At 41.1% G+C, this 19,606-nt stretch overlaps 1 protein-coding gene across 1 annotated transcript; it reads right to left on the reverse strand.

The window, feature by feature from the left end:
• Window positions 1-16,610: 16,610 nt before the first annotated feature.
• On the reverse strand, window positions 16,611-18,200 carry LOC123068118 (dof zinc finger protein DOF5.1-like). The gene is made up of 2 exons (XM_044490603.1): window positions 18,132-18,200; window positions 16,611-17,588 (listed from the first exon to the last, which is right to left on the reverse strand). Exons 1-2 carry the CDS (start codon window positions 18,195-18,197, stop codon window positions 16,611-16,613), a joined length of 1,044 nt encoding a protein of 347 aa, XP_044346538.1. The 5' UTR covers window positions 18,198-18,200.
• Window positions 18,201-19,606: the final 1,406 nt, after the last annotated feature.

Genomic DNA, 19,606 nt, shown 5'->3' on the forward strand with positions numbered 1-19,606 from the left:
TCTGTGTCTTCGTTTTTTCTACTTAGTTTTTTATTCCGCGGTGACATATATGTGGTGGCAGCGGTGGTGGCATGTTAGAATATGATCTCTTTGGTGTCGCCCTGTCTCGATGACGTCCTATCTGCCAGGCAAAGGGCCTCTGAGAGTTTGTGTCCACGGATCAGTGGACTCACTAGTCACTTCAATCTCAGCAATTAACGGGTGGTTCCTTTCTAAGATAGTTAATACTCTTCTTTCTTTCCAACGGAAGCGGCCAACAGTTTGTTTCTACGACAATGCATATCTCAAAGACCCAAGGACTTTGCTATCCCGATCAACGTGCATTCATCGGTTTGTGATCCCGGGCAACCCAGCTAACTAAAGCGACTTCGCCGTCTTTGGCTTGGCCCTGTGCTTATCTTAAAAAGGTTCAAAAAGTGTATTCAAATAAATATATAAAAATATTCCACAACGGCTAACCTGTATTCAAATAATTGTTCACCCTGTGTTTCAAAATGTTTAGCGCATATCTTAAAAATGTTTAATATATATACACAAAATGTCAACATGTTTTAAAAATGGTGAGATGTATTTGAAAAGTAGAAAAATAGTAGAAAACCCTCAAAACCAATAAATGAATGTGTAAAAAAACAAAAAGAAACGATAGTAACCTTAATAGGCATTGTACTTAGAAACTTGCAAATTCGACGCTATTAGGATGGTCCTAATAATGTTCATTTTTATTGGTTTTTGACGGCTTTCTGCTTGAGTTATATTAGGCCCCATTTTATTTTTCGCACCGGCCCAGAATTTTTGGACCGCACCATGTACCACCGTTTTGGAAGCATCCATCAGTTTTAGGATGCTTCCAGGTGGCTCTTTCGATGTCAGTTTAACTCTTATTTGACGCATTTTCTGTCTATTTGTCATTGAATCATACATAGAAATGGGATATGGGCCGTCCCACGAGAGTATTCGCGGAGCGCCCCTCTGTAGCAATTTTTTGTCCTTTGGTGTGCCTCGGAAAAACTGATTTCTGCAACAGATTTAAAAGGTTATTGTGTGATAAAAATAAAAATTATAAACAGTGAATTTAAAAGGTAAATATTTTTTTAGTTTGAAAATAATAGTTGGAAAAATGGAAATTTTCAAAATATATCAAACATTTAACATTTTTAGAAACTAAGTTTATTATTTTTTTTGTATCATAGTGACCACTGAATAAGGTGAATATATTTGAGTGAATGCAAAAATTGAAAACATTTAACATTTTTAGAAAAAAAAATACTTCTTTTGAAGTTGAAAGTTTTATTTACAACCTGAAAACATTTTTAAACATGAATAGTTTTTCAAAAATTGTGAACATTGATGAAAAGAAAGACAACAAAAAGAAAAAAATGGACTGAATGCAGTAAGAACTGAAAAGAAACAAAAAAATAAAACAACCGAGTGTCGCTCAGTTTCTTCGCCTCTTTGACAATGCGCCCAGCCAATTGTTGCCTACAGCTAATGTGGATTGATAGCAGACCATACGTCCACAACCGTAGTCGCTGCCGCCGGAGATTGCACCCACGCTGCCGCATCGCCCCCCCCCCCCCCCCTCTCTTCCCCGTTTGGCGGCTTGTCAGTGAAGAAGGGGGTTGGGACCCATCCGTCCTTTCATTATTTTTTCTCCTTAGGTTTTCGATTCTGCGGTGACATCTACATGGTAGTGGTGTGTTAGAATAAGAACTCTTCGATCTCAGGTTACAAAAAAGATCTCTTCGGTCTATCCCTACCTCGATGACATCCAATCTGGCATGGGTGAAGGGCCTCTGAGAGTTTGTGTCCACGGATCTGTGGACTCAATAGTGATTTCAGATCTCATCAGTTAATGTGTGGTTCTTTTGTAAGATAGTTAATACTTTTCTTACTTTCCAAAGTAGTGGGCAACAATTTCTTTCTACGACAACACATATCTCAAAGACCCAAGGACTTTGTTGTCATGATCAAGGTGCATTCATGGGTTTCTGATCCCGGACAACCCAGGTAGCTAAAGCGACTTCGCCGTCTGAGGCTTGGCTCTACGCTTATCTTTAAAATGTTCAAATAAATGTATAAAAATGTTCCACAACGGCTAACCTGTATTCAAATAAATGTTCACTCTGTATTTGGAAATGTTTAGCGCGTATCTTAAAAATGTTTCATGTTTAAAAAAAGGTGAGATAGATTTGAAAAGTAGAAAAAATATCAGAAAACCGTTAAAAAAATAAATGAACACGTAAAAATAGAAAAAGGTAACGGTTGTAACCTTCTCAAAACCAAATAGGCACTGTGCTTAGAAACTTGTGAAATCAGCGCTAATAGGCCAACCCATCAAACAAACTTGGGCCGCACCATGTACCACCATTTCGAAAGCTTCCACCAGTCTTGTGATGCTTCCAGGAGGCTCTTTTATGTCAGTTTAAAGCTTATATGATGAATGTGCCGTCTATATGTCGTTGAATCGTACATATGAATGGGATATGGGTGACCCTAGAGGGTGTTTGTGGAGCCTCCTCTGTAGCGATTTCTTGACATTTCGTGTGCCTCTGAAAATCCGATTGCTACTACTGATTTAAAAAGTTATTGCGTGATACAAATAATTTTTTTAATAGTGAATTTTGTAAGGTGAATATTTGAAAAGTTTCAGAATAATAATTGAAAACGTGGTCATTTTCAAAATATATCAAACATTTTTTTGGAAAGACATTAACAATTTTTTTAAACATATTTTAGCGATCTTTTTATTAGTGACCATTAGATAATGTGAATATATTCGAATGGATGCAAAAATTGAAAACAATTAACATTTGTTAACAACTTAGAACATGTTTTTTGAAGTTGATTTTTTTTAAATTGTGAACATTTTAAAACATGATTTTTTTTTTAGTTGTGAAGATTTATTGAAAAGAACAAGAGTAAAAAGAGAAGAAAAAAGGAGGCTGCATACCGTACAAATCTTAGTGAAAGAAAATATAAAACCCCCAAGCGTCGCTCAGTTTGTTCGCCTCTTTGCTAACGCGCCTGGCTATTAGTCACCTCCAAGTAACGTCGATTGATAACAGACAATACGTCCACAATCCTAGTCGTCTCCGCCGCAGCTTGCTCCCACGCTGCTGCATCGGACCCTTCTCTTCCCTGTCTTGTGGCCTGTCGATGAAGAAGGGAGTTGGGACCCATCCCTTCTTTCGTTTTCTCTCTTTCGGCTTTTGATTCTGCCGTGACATCTAGGTGGTGCCGGCAGTGGTGGTGTGTTAGAATAATATCTCTTTGGTCTCTCCCTACCTCGATCACGTCCAATCTGGCGCCGGCGTAGGGCCTCTGGGAGTTTGTGTCCACGGATCTGTGGACTCACTAGTCACTTGAAATCTCAGCAGTTAATGTGTGGCTCCATTGTAAGATGGTAATACTCTTCTTCCTTTCCACCGGTAGTGGGCAGCAGTTTCTTTCTGCGACAATGCATATCTGAAAGACCCAAAGACTTTGTTGTCATGATCACGGTGCACTCATTGGTTTTTGATCCCGGACAACCAAGGTAGCTGAAGCGACTTCACCGTCTTGGGCTTGGCCCTGCGCTTATCTTAATAATTTTCAAACAAATGTATATAAATGTTCCACGATGGCGAAGTTGTATTCAAATGAATGTTCACCCTGTATTTGAATATCTTTAGCGCGTATCCCTAAAAATGTTCCACATATATAAAAAAATGTTCAAAATGTTTTAAAAAGGTGAGATGTATCGGAAAAGCAAAAGAAAAGCAGAAAACTATTGAAAACCAATAAATGAATGAGGAAAAATAAAAAAGGAAACACTTGTAACCTTTTCAAAACCAATATAGATTATACTTAGAAACTTGCAAAATCAATGATATTGGGCCAAGCCATCACACAAATCCATGGACGGCACATTGTACCACTGTTTTAGAAGCCTCCACCAGTTTTGGGATGCTTCCAGGTGGCTCTATCTATGTCAGTTTAACTCCTATTTGGCGCATTCTCCGTCTATTTGCCGTTCAATCATATAGGAATGGGATATGGGCTGGCCCACGAGGGTGTTCGTCGAGCGCTCCTATGTAGTGATTTTTTGTCCTTCGGTTGGCCCCAGAAAAACCGATTGCTAGTACATATTTAAAAAGTTATTGCATGACAAAAATAATTTGTTTTAAATACTAAATTTATAAAGTGAATATTTTTATAGTTTGAGAATTATAGTGGAAAACGTGGAAATTTTCAAAATGTATTGAACATTTTTTTTGGAAAGACATTAACATTTTTAGAAACTTAGGTTAGCATATTTTTATATTACTAACCATTAACTAAGGTGAATATATCTGAAAGAATGCAAAAATTGAAAACATCTAACATTTGTAAAAAAACACACTTTTAATTTGAACATTTTGTGAAATTGTGAACATTTAAAACATGAATTGTTTTTAAAAATTGTGAACATTTATTGAAAGGAAAAACAAAAAAAGGAAAAAAAAGTGACTGCATCCAGATTAAATCGAAAAGAAATAAAAAATAAAACCTCCCAGCGTCTCTCAGTTTCTTCGCCTCTTTGTTAACGTGTCTGGCCATTAGTCGCCTATAACTAACGTGCATTCATTTATTTCTACATAAATAGATCTTGTCTACATCATGTATATATCATTTTTATTAAGGATAACAAGATGGGCTCTATTTTTACATAAATAGATCTTGTCTACATCATGTCATTTATTGCATTACTCCGTTTTTCCATGAACTTAATACACTAGATGCATGCTGGATAGCGGTTCATGTGTGGAGTAATAGTAGGAGATACAAGCAGGAGTTGGTCTATTAATCTTGGACGTGATGTCTATATAATGATCATTACCTGGATATCATCATGATTATTTGAAGTTCTATCAATTGCCCAACAGTAATTGTTTTCCCACCGTTTGCTATTTTTCTCGAGAGAAGCCACCAGTGAAATCTACGGCCCCCGCCCCGGGTCTCTTCTTATCATATTTGACTTTGCGATATATTTTCCTTTTCTTTTATTTTAAGATCTATAAAACCAAAAATACAAAAATACCTTGCTGCACTTTATTCTATTTGTGCTCTATTTATGCTATCTATTACAACTTTATCACGTCTCCGCGCCAATTTCTGGCACCGTTATCCGAAAAGGATTGACAACCCCTTTAACACGTCGGGTTGCGAGTATTTGTTATTTGTGTACAGAGGTTGTTTATGTTGTGTTGCGTGGTTCTCATACTAGTTTGATAACCTTGGTCTCATCACTGACGGAAATACCTACTGCCATTGTGCTGCATCATCCCTTCCTCTTTAGGGAAATACCGATGTAGTTCAAGCAGGCATCAAAAGGAGTTTCTGACGCCATTGCCAAGGAGACATCATCAACATCAAGCAGGTTCCTAATCACAAATCCCATCTCCTCGCAATTTATATTATTATCCATTTGCCTCTTGTTTTCCTCTCTCCCACTTCACAAAAATTTGCCATTTTATTCGCCCTCTTTTTCGTTCGCCATTTTCTCCTCGGATCTGTCTTTGAGTGCAATCTTGTTGACCACTTTTTGTTGTTATGGATACTTCTTACTCTATTGCGTGCACCCCCGAGAACGAAGTTCTTAATTTTAAATAGATGGGAGGGGAGAAATTAAAAGATGCTTGGTATAGAATTTGCAATGCTCATAATAGATCTATCCACAAGCAATCTATCGTTGTTCTTCTTCACTATTTTTATGTGGGCATCACCACTTGCTATAGATTCGTCCTTGATACGACTACCAGTGGAAATTTTTGGATGTGTCCCTCTCTTGATGCTTTTAACGCTATGGGAAATTTAGATGGTTCACCACCTCTTATGATCAACGAAACAACTTTGACTCTTGAGCATGTTATGGAAATACTAGATGCTATTGAAAAGAAAATGCTTACCAAAGAACATATTGAAAACTTGGATAAAAAAGATGCAAAATTTTGCTTCTAAAATTGGCTCAAAAGCGGGAGAAGTTTTTAAGTTGTTAAAGGAAAAGGGGACCATAATTCTAGAAAGAATTGAAGAAAGCCTGTCTCGGATTGATAAACTTGAAGAAATTTTTAGTAATTTAAGTACGCCTTTTTCTTCTGCCAAAACACCCATAAAAATTGGCAAGACTATTCAAGTTACTAAAAACAAGGGTGCAACTTCTAGTGATGATAAGGAGATCTTAAGATGATTAGTATCCATCCCAATTTTATTGAAGTTATAAGAGACCGTATTTGCAAGAATGAATTTTTCAATCTCGTGCCTAGAAGTATTGTCATTGAGAATTTATATGCAAAATCCATTAAAAATTCTAAGTGTTTAATCGAAGAATTGGAGGATAAAGATGACAAAACATAGATCCTTCACGTTATGCCTAGCTAGGGGCGTAAAACGATAGCGCTCGTTGGGAGGCAACCCAACTTGTATCTTTTTGCTTTTTGGTTTTCTTGTTGTTTTCAATAAAATACCTAATTATGCCTCTGGTTAGATGTGTATTTGTGGTTTAAATTAGTGTTTTGCCAAGCAAGGCCTTTGGGATGATTTGGGTGAGAGTTGATTTGATCTTGCTGAAAAACAGATTTTTTTTGCGCTAACAAAAATATTTTTCATTTTTAACAGAAGAGTGATTTTGAGTTGATTCTTTTTGCATAAGATTAATAAACAAATTATTCACGTCGTCCTAGTTTTTCAGAATTTTTGGAGTTACAGAAGTATTCGAAGTAGTCAGATTGCTACAGACTGTTCTGTTTTTTACAAATTCTGTTTGTTTGTTTTTGCGTTGTGTGCTTGTTTTGATGATTCTATGGTTTTATTTGAAGAGTTTTTGCCATAATAAGTTGGAATACAGTAGATATAATGCAAAAATAAAATATGCATGGGTTTGCAACAGTACTTATAGTAGTGGTTTGCTCTCTTATACTAACGGATCTCACGAAGGTTTTGTTGAGTATTGTGTGATTGAAGTTTTCAGGTTTTGGGCGATCTCACGATGGGTGAAGGAATAAGGATTAGAAAAAGGCTAAGCTTGGGGATGCCCGATGCACCCCAACATAATATTCAAGAAGTAGCAACAAACTAAGCTTGGGGATACCCCCGAGTGGCATCCCCTCTTTCTTCTAACAACCGTCGGTATTTTACTTGGAGCTATATTTTTATTCGTCACATATTATGAGTTTTGCTTGGAGCGTCTTGTGTGGTATGAGTCTTTGCTTGTTTTGCTTTGTGTTTTAAGTCTTGAATCCTTACTGGACACACGTGTTTGAGAGGGCCAAAAATTATGCTATGCTTGCTCCTATGCTTCACTTAAATTTTTAGAGCCATGGAATTGCTCTAGTGCTTCACTTATATCTTGTGGAGCACGGTGTGCTTTGTTATTTTTGAAGAAATGCTCTCATGCTTCACTTAGATTTATTTGGGAGTTAGTAAATTTTTTAAGAAATCCTCTCTTGCTTCACTTAGATTATTCTCATGTTCTTCACTTATATTTGTTTGAGTTTTATAAAAGCTTTTTAGTTCATTCTTATTGCTATTAGAGTTTTATAAAAGCTTTTTAGTTCATTCTTTTTGCTATTAGTTCATCATTTGAGCTAAATGACCCTCAGGTTGAAAAGCACTACAAATGAACTCCGAAAAGGTTGAAAGTTGGCATGGTATCATCATTTCACCCACATAGCATGTGCTAAAAATTTGAGAGGGTTACGGCAAAAACTAGATGCGGTTCGTGTATAAAATGGACAATTTCTTTTGAAGTATCAGGGTTACAGACGAAAACTCATCTCTTACAAAGGGATTACATTTTTTTGAACTTATTTCAACTCCAAAATTTTTGTGTGTTCATCATGCACCATTCAAAGCCACATCATCAATTTTCAACCCTTTCTGACTTCATTAGGTATTTTTCATGCATTTACTAATTTTTTGCAAAACAACCCTGAAATTGAAAAGCACTACAAATGAACTCTAAAAAGGTTGAAAGTTGGCATGGTATCATCATTTCACCCACATTGGATGTGCTAAAAACATTGAGAGCATTATAGCAAAAGCTTGATGCACTTCGTGTACAAAATGCACAATCTCTTTTGAAGTATCAGATTTCGGACGAAAACTCATCTACTACAAAGGAATTTCATTTTTTCTTCGCGTAATCTAAGCCATCATCAGAATAGTTGTGGAGAGAAAGTCTTCACTTTTTCTTTGCGTCTGTCCCTTGCTTATTGCGCCGTAACCAAGGATAATCTTCATGGTTTAATAGGATCATTGGGTCAGCCTTCACTTTGAAGGAAGGAATTTCATTAAACTTTTCAAATTTTCAGATATGTCTGTCTTGCCCTCCACTCCCATGATGTCTCTTTTCCCTAAAAGAACTACGTGGTGCTTTGGCTCATCGTATGATGTATTCGCTTCCTTATCTTTTCTTTTTCTCGGTTTGGTAGACATGTCCTTCACGTAGAAAACTTGCGCCACGTCATTGGCTAGGACGAATGGTTCGTCTGCGTACCCAAGATTTTTCAGATGCACTGTTGTCATTCCGTACTACGGGTTTACCTGTACCCCGCCTCCTGACAGATTGACCCATTTTCACGAAAACAAAGGGACCTTAAAATCATGTCCATAGTCAAGTTCCCATATGTCCACTATGTAACCATAATATGTGTCCTTTCCCCTGTTGGTTGGTGCATCAAAGCGGACACCACTGTTTTGATTGGTGCTCTTTTGATCTTAGGCGATCGTGTAAAATGTATTCCCATTTATCTCATACCCTTTGTAAGTCAATATAGTCGAAGATGGTCCCCTGGCCAACGAGTACGACTCATCTCCAACAATGTTGTCACCCATGAGATGTGTTTGCAACCAACTGCCGAAAGTCCCGATGTGTTCACATGTAATCTAGTCGTCACACTGCTCCGGGTGCTTGAGCGCAAAATATTCTTGTGTTCATTGACATATGGGTTTACCAAGATAGAATTCTGTAGAACTTTGTAGTGTGCTTGAGCCCAAAAATGCCCGTCCCTACATATTATTGAGTCCGCTCCTAGCGTGAGTTTTCCATTCAGTCTTCCCTCATACCGCGATTGAGGGAGACCAATCTTCTTTAGGTCAGGAATGAAGCCAACACAAAACCTGATGACCTCCTCTGTTTGATGGCCCGTGGAGATGCTTCCTTTTGGCCTAGCATGGTTACGAACATATTTTTTTAAGACTCCCATGAACCTCTCAAAGAGGAATATATTGTGTAGAAATACAGGACCTAGAATGGCAATCTCGTCGACTAGATGAACTAGGACATGCATCATGATATTGAAGAAGGATGGTGGGAACACCAGCTCGAAACTAAGAAGACATTGCACCAAATCATTCTTTAACCTTGGTAGGATTTCTGGATCGATTACCTTCTGAGAGATTGCATTGAGGAATGCACATAGCTTCACAATGGCTAATCAAACATTTTCTGGTAGAAGCCGCCTCAATGCAACTAGAAGTAGTTGCGTCATAATCCTGTGGCAGTCATGGGACTAGGTTCCGGAACTTTCTCTCTGGGATATTTATTATTCCCTTTATATTGGACGAGAAGCCAGACGGGACCTTCATACTGAGAAGGCATTCAAAGAAGATTTCCTTATCTTCTTTGGTAAGAGCGCAGCTGGCAGGACCTTCATACTTCTTTGGATGCATGCCATCTTTTTCGTGCACACGTTACTCCTCCTCCCGTGCCTCTAGTGTATCTTTTGTCTTCCCATACACGCGCAAGAAGCCTAGTAGGTTCACGCAAAGATTCTTCATCATGTGCATCACGTCGATTGCAGATTGGACCTCTAGGTCATTCCAATAGGGTAGGTCCCAAAATATATATTTCTTCTTCCACATTGGTGCGTGTCCCTCAGCGTCATTCAGAACAGATTGTCCGCCAGGACCCTTTCCAAAGATTACATGTAAATCCTTGACTATATCAAGTATGTGATCACTGGTACGGAGGGCGGGCTTCTTCCGGTGATATGACTCACCTTTGAAATGCTTGCCTTTCTTTCGACATTGATGGTTGGTCGGAAGAAATTGACGATGTCCTAGGTACAAATTCTTCCTCCATTTCTCCAAATATATACTATCGGTGTCATCTAAGCAGTATGTGCATGCGTGGTATCCCTTGTTTGTCTGTCCTGAAAGGTTACCGAGAGCAGGCCAATCATTGATGGTTACAAACAGTAATGCATGCAGGTCAAATTCCTGCAGTTTGTGCTCATCCCACACACCTACACCTTTTCCATTCCACAGCTGTAAAAGTTCTTGAACTAATGGCCTTAGGTACACATTAATGTCGTTTCCGGGTTGCTTAGGGCCTTGGATGAGCACTGGCATCATAATGAACTTCCGCTTCATGCACAACCAAGGAGGAAGGTTATAGATACATAGAGTCACAGGCCAGGTGCTATGATTGTTGCTCTGCTCCCCAGAAGGATTAATGCCATTTGTGCTTAACCCAAACCAAACGTTTCTTGCGTCACCTGCAGAGTCCCCCCCCCCGCCACCTTCTCTCTATTTTTCTCCACTGCGACACGTCAGCGGGTGCTCTCAACTTCTCGTTTTTCTTACGGTCCTCTTTGTGCCATCGCATCAACTTGTCATGCTCTTTGTTTTTGAACAGATGTTTCAACCATGGTATTATAGGTGCATACCACATCACCTTGACAGGAACCCTCTTCCTGGGGTGCTCGCCCTCAACATCACTAGGGTCATCTCGTCTGATCTTATACCGCAATGCACCGCATACTAGGCATGCGTTCAAATCCTCGTACGCACCACGGTAGAGGATGTAGTTATTAGGGCACGCATGTATCTTCTGCACCTCCAATCCTAGATGGCATAGAACCTTCTTTGCTTCGTACGTACTGTTTGGCAATTCGTTATCCTTTGGAAGCTTCTTCTTCATTATTTTCAGCAGCTTCCCAAATCCGTTGTCAGATACACCATTGTCTGTCTTCCATTGCAGCAATTCCAGTGTGGTACCGAGCTTTGTGTTGTCATCTTCGCAATTTGGGTACAACCCTTTTTTGTGATCCTCTAACATGTGATCGAACTTCAAATTCTCCCGTTCACTTTGGCATTGTCTCTTTGCATCAACAATGACCCGGCAAAGATCATCATCGGGCACATCGTCTGGTTCCTCTTGATGTTCAGCTTCCCCCGTTGTAGTATCACCATATTCAGGTGGATAGTTGTCATCATCCTCTTCTTCTTCGTTGTCTTCCATCATGACCCCTCTTTCTCCGTGCTTGGTCCAGACATTATAGTGTGGCATGAAACCCTTGTCAAGCAAGTGGACGTGAAGGGTTTTCGAGTCAGAGTAACCCTTCATATTCCCACAGATAGTACATGGACAATACATAAAACCATTCTGCTTGTTTGCCTCAGCCACTTCGAGAAAATTATGCAGGCCCTTAATGTACTCGGAGGTGCGTCTATCACAGAGTTACATAAACGGTTCATCTGCGTGCTTTATATATAATTAAGTGTGTCAAAAACCATTATAGAACATCATGAATAGAGAAGTGACCAAATTAATAGAAGTTCATCATCACATTAAAACCAAAGTACAGTAGTGATCAAATGTTATTATTGAAAAAATAAATACATAAAGTTCATACATAGTTATCATTGAACAACATATAGCTCTTTAGAGCATGTAATTAAAACATACATTGAAACTATGTAAAACATTTAAATGCAACAACAAATGCGATCATAATCGCAACTAAGATAGCAATTGATCCGGCGGCATAATGATACCAAGCCTCAGTATGAATGGCATATTTTCTAATCTTTCTAATCTTCAAGCGCATTGCATCCATCTTAATCTTGTGATCATCAACGACATCCGCAACATGCAACTCCAATTTCATATTCTCCTCCTCAAGTTTTTCAATTTTTCAAGTAAATTTTTTCTTTTTCAACTAAATTTAACCAATCAACAAGAGGGTCGGTTGGAATTTCCGATTCACATACCTCCTAGATAAAAACATCTATGTCACGTTGGCCCGCATAATTTTCATAAACACTAAATGAAAAAAAGTTATAAAAGATAATATACCACATCCGAATCATATAGACAGGACGAGGGCCGACAGGGTATATAATAACAAACAATAACAAAAGTAAGAAAACTATACAAGTATCTATCTAAATCATACAAGTAAGAATTTTTTTAGAAAGAAGATAAGAACAAGAGGCTCACCACGGTGGTGCCGGCGACGAAATCGGCGAGGGCGATCGATGACAGTGAGGACGGGGACAGGACAGGACGGACCGCCAAACCTAGACAAATCTTGAGGAAAATGGAGGTTGGAGGTCGAGCTTGGAGAGGAGAAAGCTTCACTACTAGGGAAAAGCTTATAGGCAGACGCTTACTAGTAGCGAGGGTTTATAACCCTCGCTACTGCTACTTACTAGTAGCGCGGGTTTTTACCCCTCGCTACTACTAAGTTGATACTAGTAGCGCGGGTTTTTCACCCGCGCTACTACTAAGCGGTCTCTACCGTGCCCTCCCAGGACATGCCATAGTAGTAGCGAGGGGTACAAACCCGCGCTACTACTAAGTTGATAGTAGTAGCGCGGTTTTATACCCCTCGCTACTACTAAGTATGAGGTAGGTGAAATCCCCATATCCTCGGCCGAATACCTCCTCTCTCCCTCACTTTTCCCCTCTCTCACTTTCCTCGTCTCTCCCTCATACTCCAACGGTGGCCGCCGCTGGTACACTCTGCTTTCTTCCCCCCCTCCCTCTCCGAGATCCCTCCGGTGGGCGGTCGCCATAGCTCCTCGCCGCTGCCAAGATGCGGAAGCGCGACCTCGGCATCCTCCTCCTCGCCACCTTCACCGTCTTCTTCTTGCTCCAGGTGACCCCTCCTCCTCCACATCTCTGATTTAATCCAGAACCCTAGCTGACCCATCCCCCTCCTCCTCCGGCAGCACAAGGGCGACTTCTCGTTCCGGGAGGTGTGGTACCACCTGTCGGACGACGGGTTCCCGATCAAGCACAACATGGACAGCCTCCCGCCGCCGATCGTCGCCGACCTCAACAGCGACGGTCGCCGCGAGGTGCTGCTTCCCACACACGATGCCATGATCCAGGTCCTCCAGCTCCCGGCCCACGCCAGGCTGGCCTCCGCAGCCGCCCTCGACGGCTTTCGCGAGGCACGCATCATGGCCGAGATCTCCCTACTCCCGGCCAACGTGCGCGCGTCATGGGGTCGAGATTTTTTTTGTTTTTCAAATTAATAGTAGTAGCGCGGGTCACAGACACACGCTACAAATAGTTAGTAGTAGCGCGTGTCGAACCCGCGCTACTACTAACACACGTACTAGTAGCGTGGGATGGACCATACTACTACTACTAGTTAGCTGTAGCACCGCAGTAGTAGTGCAGGCACCCGTGCTACTACTAGCTTTTAACCTGCGCTACTACTAGGCTTTTTCCTAGTAGTGCTTAAGTGTGGCTCGGGCATTTCATCGAACACCTCATGTGCAAGGAGGTGAGAGCTAGAGCAACACACACCTCTCCCACACAGCCGGCAAAAGAAATAGAGCACTGAGCGGGCAGGGACGCGAGTATATATATGGGCTTCTCTTTAGTCCTGTTTTGTGGCTAAAACCAGGACTAAAGGGGAACCTTTGGTCCCGGTTCCGGCCACCAACCAAGGATAAAGGTTTTGTGCCAGGAGCGAGGCCCATTGGTCCCTGTTCGTGTCTGGAACCGAGACCAAAAGTGCCAGACGAACCGGGACCAATGGCCCCCGAGGCCCGGCCGGTGCCCTGGCCTCACGAACCGGGACTGATGCACCCTTTGGACCCGGTTCATAGTGAGCCGGGATTAATGCCCTTATCCTGGCCTCAACCAAAGCCTTGTTTTCTACTAGTGGTCAGCTTATTGTTTTGGGTACCTCCTATTTGCGCGGACAGGTTTCGAGGGAAAGCTTTGTGCTTTGGCATCAACAATGGCAATGCCTATGTGTGTTGTGTCCCTCTTGAGAAGGTCATTGTGGTTATCCTCCACGTGCGAGGGCTCTAGGTGAAAACCATTCTATGTTTTTCATACTCGCGGCAGGGGTACCATGTTACACCATTACCCTCTTGGGGTCATCGTCCTGGAGATGGTGTACCTTCAACTCCGACTTATTTAGGCAGGCTTGGCTATTGACATGTTGCATCTTGGCTTTCAGCATGGGGCGTTTTGGGTTGTCTCTTTTCTTTTAAATGTGACTCCATCATCATCGCTATTAGCTCGTACTGCTCACTAGCAGGATCGACGCTCCTCAGACCAAAGTGAGAGGGCAGAGGAACCTCTCCGGCGATAGTTTGGCAAGAGCTTTGTGGCACAATCCAGTGGTTTCTCATGGGGACGCGGGGCTGCTTTTCGTTGATGAACGCTGAGGGGATCTGGCTAGTGTTTGGTTTGTCCTGTGCCTGGCCCGACAATGAGGTCATGGCACAGAGTTGTGTGTGATGTGTTCTCTTACTTTTGATTTTTATTTTATTTTCTTTGTATCAAGGTTTTCTCATCACCTTATATCGTCTGGACGCTTGAATTTATCTTACAAGAGGGGCGAAAGCATGTTCCAAGAGAATATGAAGCTAGATTTGTGCAAGAAATGAGCGATGCTAGTAAGCAGGAGTACAAGGAAAGGGTCTGATGTGGCAAATCACATGGACGCATATCATACAACTTTCAAGTTGTTTAAACATAGGTTATGCAACTTTATAAATTTTACTCATACTCTCAACAACCCTCTATCTAGATATTTTAGGGTACTATACTGTGTGCTAACACATCTGTTACACATAAATGTCGTCAACTATGTTAGAACTTGACATAATTTTATTCTCTTCACTCTGTTTTGCTGATGTTGATAGGATTTGAATTTGATGGAAAGTATGTCAGTTGTGGAAGTGTCAAAAATCTAAGAAAATGTCCACCATAAAGTATGATTTAGCAAATCATAAACGCATTTGCAATGATAGACATTGGAGTTCTATAACAAAAAATGTTTCTCAATGTTAAGTAGCAAACTATTAATGTTATTACACAAGCACACAATATAGTTAATCATATATTAACAACATAAAGCACAATTGTGCTATGAAGCACACTCACCACAATAGTGTAAGTTCCATTTATTTAACTAGAAAAAGGTTATTTGGATGGCGCTTGATAGTATAGCAATACCAACCGATGAAATAAAATTGTGTCACGCATTTAAATCGAGCGACAAGATCAGTAAGAGCGAGTAATCTTGAAAACATGAACTAACTTATCGACGATGATGCTTAAAAGGGTGTCACTGATCCTATGGTAAGCACTAGTTACTTTTGCATTTATAAATCTCTTTATTAATACTTCTTGCTTTATTGAGTTTACACATTTTCTTTGCTTATGTCTTTTGCTAACAATTGTTCCTATTTAGCTTCACCCTTTCCATGACTAGGCCGCCTTGGACCGACCAAGAGTACATGTGAATAAGTGAAGTGGAACTGTGGAAGCGAGTTGGCAAAGAAGAAGGAAAAAGATGTGAAAATATCCACAAACTTGAAGAAGTCATGGGATGAAGGTAGAAGATTCTTCTCGCGTCCCAAATATGAACACGATCGTGCACGTCCAACTAACACCTATGATTGCTAGCCGGTACGTTAGATACAACATCAGGAAATCCCATTTTGCAGTACATATTATAGTACAGACATATTTTCGTAGTCGCCCCCTCCTCCTTGGAAGGCTATACATGCGTAGATCATGAGGTACCAAAACATATCTGCAATGACCTGTAGAGTGATAGGTGCATAGCCAGACATCAGTTCAATGAGTCTTTGCATCTAGCGGAGGTGGAGTTTCGTGAGCTTTTGAGAAAGCAAGCACGAAAGTGGGTGGTGGCGGGGAGGGGGTGCATTGGGGAGGATGTCTGTGAGGAGGAGCGGATGAGGAAGCATGAAACGGCTTCCTTTGCACAAGACTAAGATGAAGCACGTGACAAGAAGGGGAAATGGCACCATGTGACTTGATAGAGTCTTCTATTTAAGACATGTACTACCTAATGTGATGAACTTTCATTTGAGAAGCATGTGTTATTTATCTTTTTGAACTTGTGAACATGTTCATTTGTAAACCTCACTGCCGCCGACTCTGGCGTTACAAAGTTAAGTCTACAACCAACTTAGTAGGAAGTAGGCTTGAAATGGTACCACAGCCTTATCTGACAGTAGAATCCTAGCTACCCCTGAAAACCTTATCTCATTGAAGGTGGAACACAACCGGACCCTATCGAATTGTCAATGTCAGCAATATAGTGGTAAGCCTACCACCAACTTATTAGGCAGTATGACCGATGGTCGCACTCCACATGTACCGCCTACCAAGCTGGTGGTAGGGTATTAAGAGTGAACAAGGCACATTCCAGTGCTACCATACCAAGCATTAACATGCATGGTTGAGCGTACATATCCAGCATTAACAAGTTCAGAAAAAAAGAACATATAATTGACAAGATGATAGATCCATATACTTGACCAAAGTTCATTTTAGTACAATAGCCGGCCCATTTCACGAGGCACTAATCTAAGAATAAATCTTGATCTAACTCGCCATTGACCATGTCCCCGTACATGCCCCTGCTGCTCGAGTAATCCTGCTGCTTGTGGTGCAACAGGTGGCCTCCTCTGTTGTCATCTTTACCCCCACCGACGCTCTGTAATCCAAGGTGGAACATGCCCTGCATGGTAGCCATTGTGATGGGCATTGCCCCAGACATCTGGTGATCCATGGCGTGCATGAATGGGAAGCTGCCAATTTGCGCTGCCGACCACTGCTCCATCCCATACCAATGTGCATGGTTGTGGTGGTGTTGCGCACAACCGTCCACCGCGCAAGAACCACCGTCCGCAAAGAGCAGCCTGTCGGGGAAGCTGAGTCCAAGGCTTGCCGGGTCGATCCTGTGGGCGAACTGGCTATCGTGTGACGGCGCGCTGCCGAGCATGGGGCCCTGCAATCCGGGCGGCACAGGGCCAGTGCCGGTGGCATAAGTGGTATTGCTGGACATGGTTGTTGTCACAGACGATGTCCCTACCGCGGTAGATCGGGAGGTGTTTGACACCACATTGGGCTTGCCCCTGCGCTTGGCATGGCGACGATACCCCCCGCCGACAGGCACATTGCGGAGCGTGCCACCGCGCGTCCAGTAGCGGCGACAGGAGCGGCAAAAGTGGCGGGGTTGGATAAGGGAGTAGTTATTGAAGTAGCAAAACTTGGTGTTGGTGGAGTCGCATCGCGGGCAGTTGAGCCCCGACACCGGTTGCGGCAACCCCGCCAACTGAGCTCGCTCCGACATGGACATCGACTTGCTATTCCCGCTCTTACTGCAATCGCCGTCCCCAGCGCCGCTGCAACCATCATTGCCGCCCCCTCCAGCGACTGAGCCGGCCCCGGCCGTGGCCATGAACCCTTCTTCGTTATTGTTGTTGCATCCTCCATCACCAGGACCAGCTGGTGAAGGAGTGGTAGTACTCTGAGTGTTAGTGCCGATTTGTTGCAGCTACAAATCAACAAGGAGACGAGTAATCAAATACCGGCCAAATATGTATATGGAGCTATGTTTTTTTTGTCTTCATTCTGTTTCTTCCCAGGATGACAACACGAACCGGTTTCTGATAAATCTATTTTTTTGGTTTTTTATTTGAATAATTCAAACGAATTTTCGTTTTAAATTTATTTCCAATTAAAATATATGATGTTTGACCTACATCAGACATAAACTTCCCTTGGCCAAGGGAGTCCCTGTGATCTTGGGAGTATACATACCCTATTTGATTCACTTTTTCCCTTTAAATTCATTTTTTTGACATTTCTGGTATCACAACCCGAGAAACAGTGGTACCTCTTGGCCGTTTAAACCGGTCGATTACTGTTATTTTTTTCTAGAAAAGAAAACCCTGATATGGAGTATATTGCAAGATATATATCTGCAATCAGCAAACCTAGGTCACTGAGTGCACATATATTCTGGTTTTTGTCGTGCGAACAAAATCATGAGTGAATATGTAATTAATTAGCTAGCTAGAAGCACAAGGATGCATACCTGAAGCTGGTTGTGGTCGGTGTTCCAGAAGTTTGATGAATCAAGGAAGGCAGGAAGGAAGATCATAGCCGGTGATCTAGAGAGAAGAGAAAGTGGGAGGAAGAAAGTTAGCAGCAGCTGGGGAAATCAAGTGGAAGAGTACTACTGTAGTACCAAAGAAAGGAATGGAATGGATGCTAGAGAGAGAGAGGGGGGAGGATCTAGCTACCGGAGAAGAGAGAGAAAATGGAGAGAGCAAGGTAGCTAGAAGCACCAAAATAGATGAGAGAGAAGGAACACACACACGCTATATATATGTATAGCCTGTGGAGATTTGGAGGAATAGAGAAGAGGACAAACATTGTTGTTATTTTCCTTCATTTGCACACTTTTCCTTTTCCATGGTGAATGCTGATGTGGCTGAAAGTGGTACCCATGCTAGCTACAGTTTGCAATAAATTAGTTAGCGTACTCTGCTTAGCTAAGCTTGATAGCTAATTTGCCACCGCATAATTAATCATCCAGGCCACTACATATAGTTAAATGGTACTAACAATTTGGTAGGCCTACATATATTTTTTGTTTAAACTCTAGCAAGTCACATCCCTCACTCTGTTTTGAGACAACCACTTGTTCTCAACTATTCCTGTGTTTTTATTTTTAGTAGGAACCAAGATATCGTGTCATTCTCATCATGTGTTTTTTTCTTCAAATTCCACATTTCCATAATATTGCACCCCAATGATGTCATAAAACGTGGGATATGTCAAAGCAAGTTGAACTTCAATCTTGAAATGTGCATGTCCTATATACATGAAGAAAAACTGACAATGACTCTAGTGTTGGTGTTGGATATACAACTTAGTTTTGCATGGGAAGGGAGTATAATATATTTGAACACTCAAGTTTTAGCTAAGTTTATTTGTATCCCTATACCGTAAAATTAAAGGCTGGATGATTTGATCGCCGACCTAGTGAAATTTATAAGACCAGCGATGTGGCGGTGGTTTTGCGCACAAACCAATTGGCACAAAAACAATATAAAAATAAAGATACATCCATTACTAAAAAAGGTGAATTTTAGGGAAAAATAAAAGCGGAATAAATCTATAAGTTTTATCAAAAATCAGAAAATTTTGGATAACTCATACATAAATTCTGAACATTCATGAGTGGTCCTTGATAATTCTCTTGAAGTTCATTTGAAACGATTATTGTTTTTTCTCCTGGAATACTTCAGGGTTTCCAAATTTTCTTAATTTTATTATAAATTTTTAGATAAAATGTAATTCTAATCACTTTATTTCATTTTGATGTTGACATGATTGTTGTGTCTGCAAAATCGCCGCCATGTTAGCAACCATACTGTTTGTACTAAGGTCAAGGATATGATGTGGTTGGGTCAAACTTGTGTCAGTTTAAAATCTAGGAGGCAAAACTACAACCGATAGTTAAAGAGGTATTGTGGGTGACACATTTTTCATCCACTTTTGTAT

Source organism: Triticum aestivum, chromosome 3B, assembly GCF_018294505.1.
Source record: "Triticum aestivum cultivar Chinese Spring chromosome 3B, IWGSC CS RefSeq v2.1, whole genome shotgun sequence".
Classification (NCBI taxonomy): domain Eukaryota; kingdom Viridiplantae; phylum Streptophyta; class Magnoliopsida; order Poales; family Poaceae; genus Triticum; species Triticum aestivum.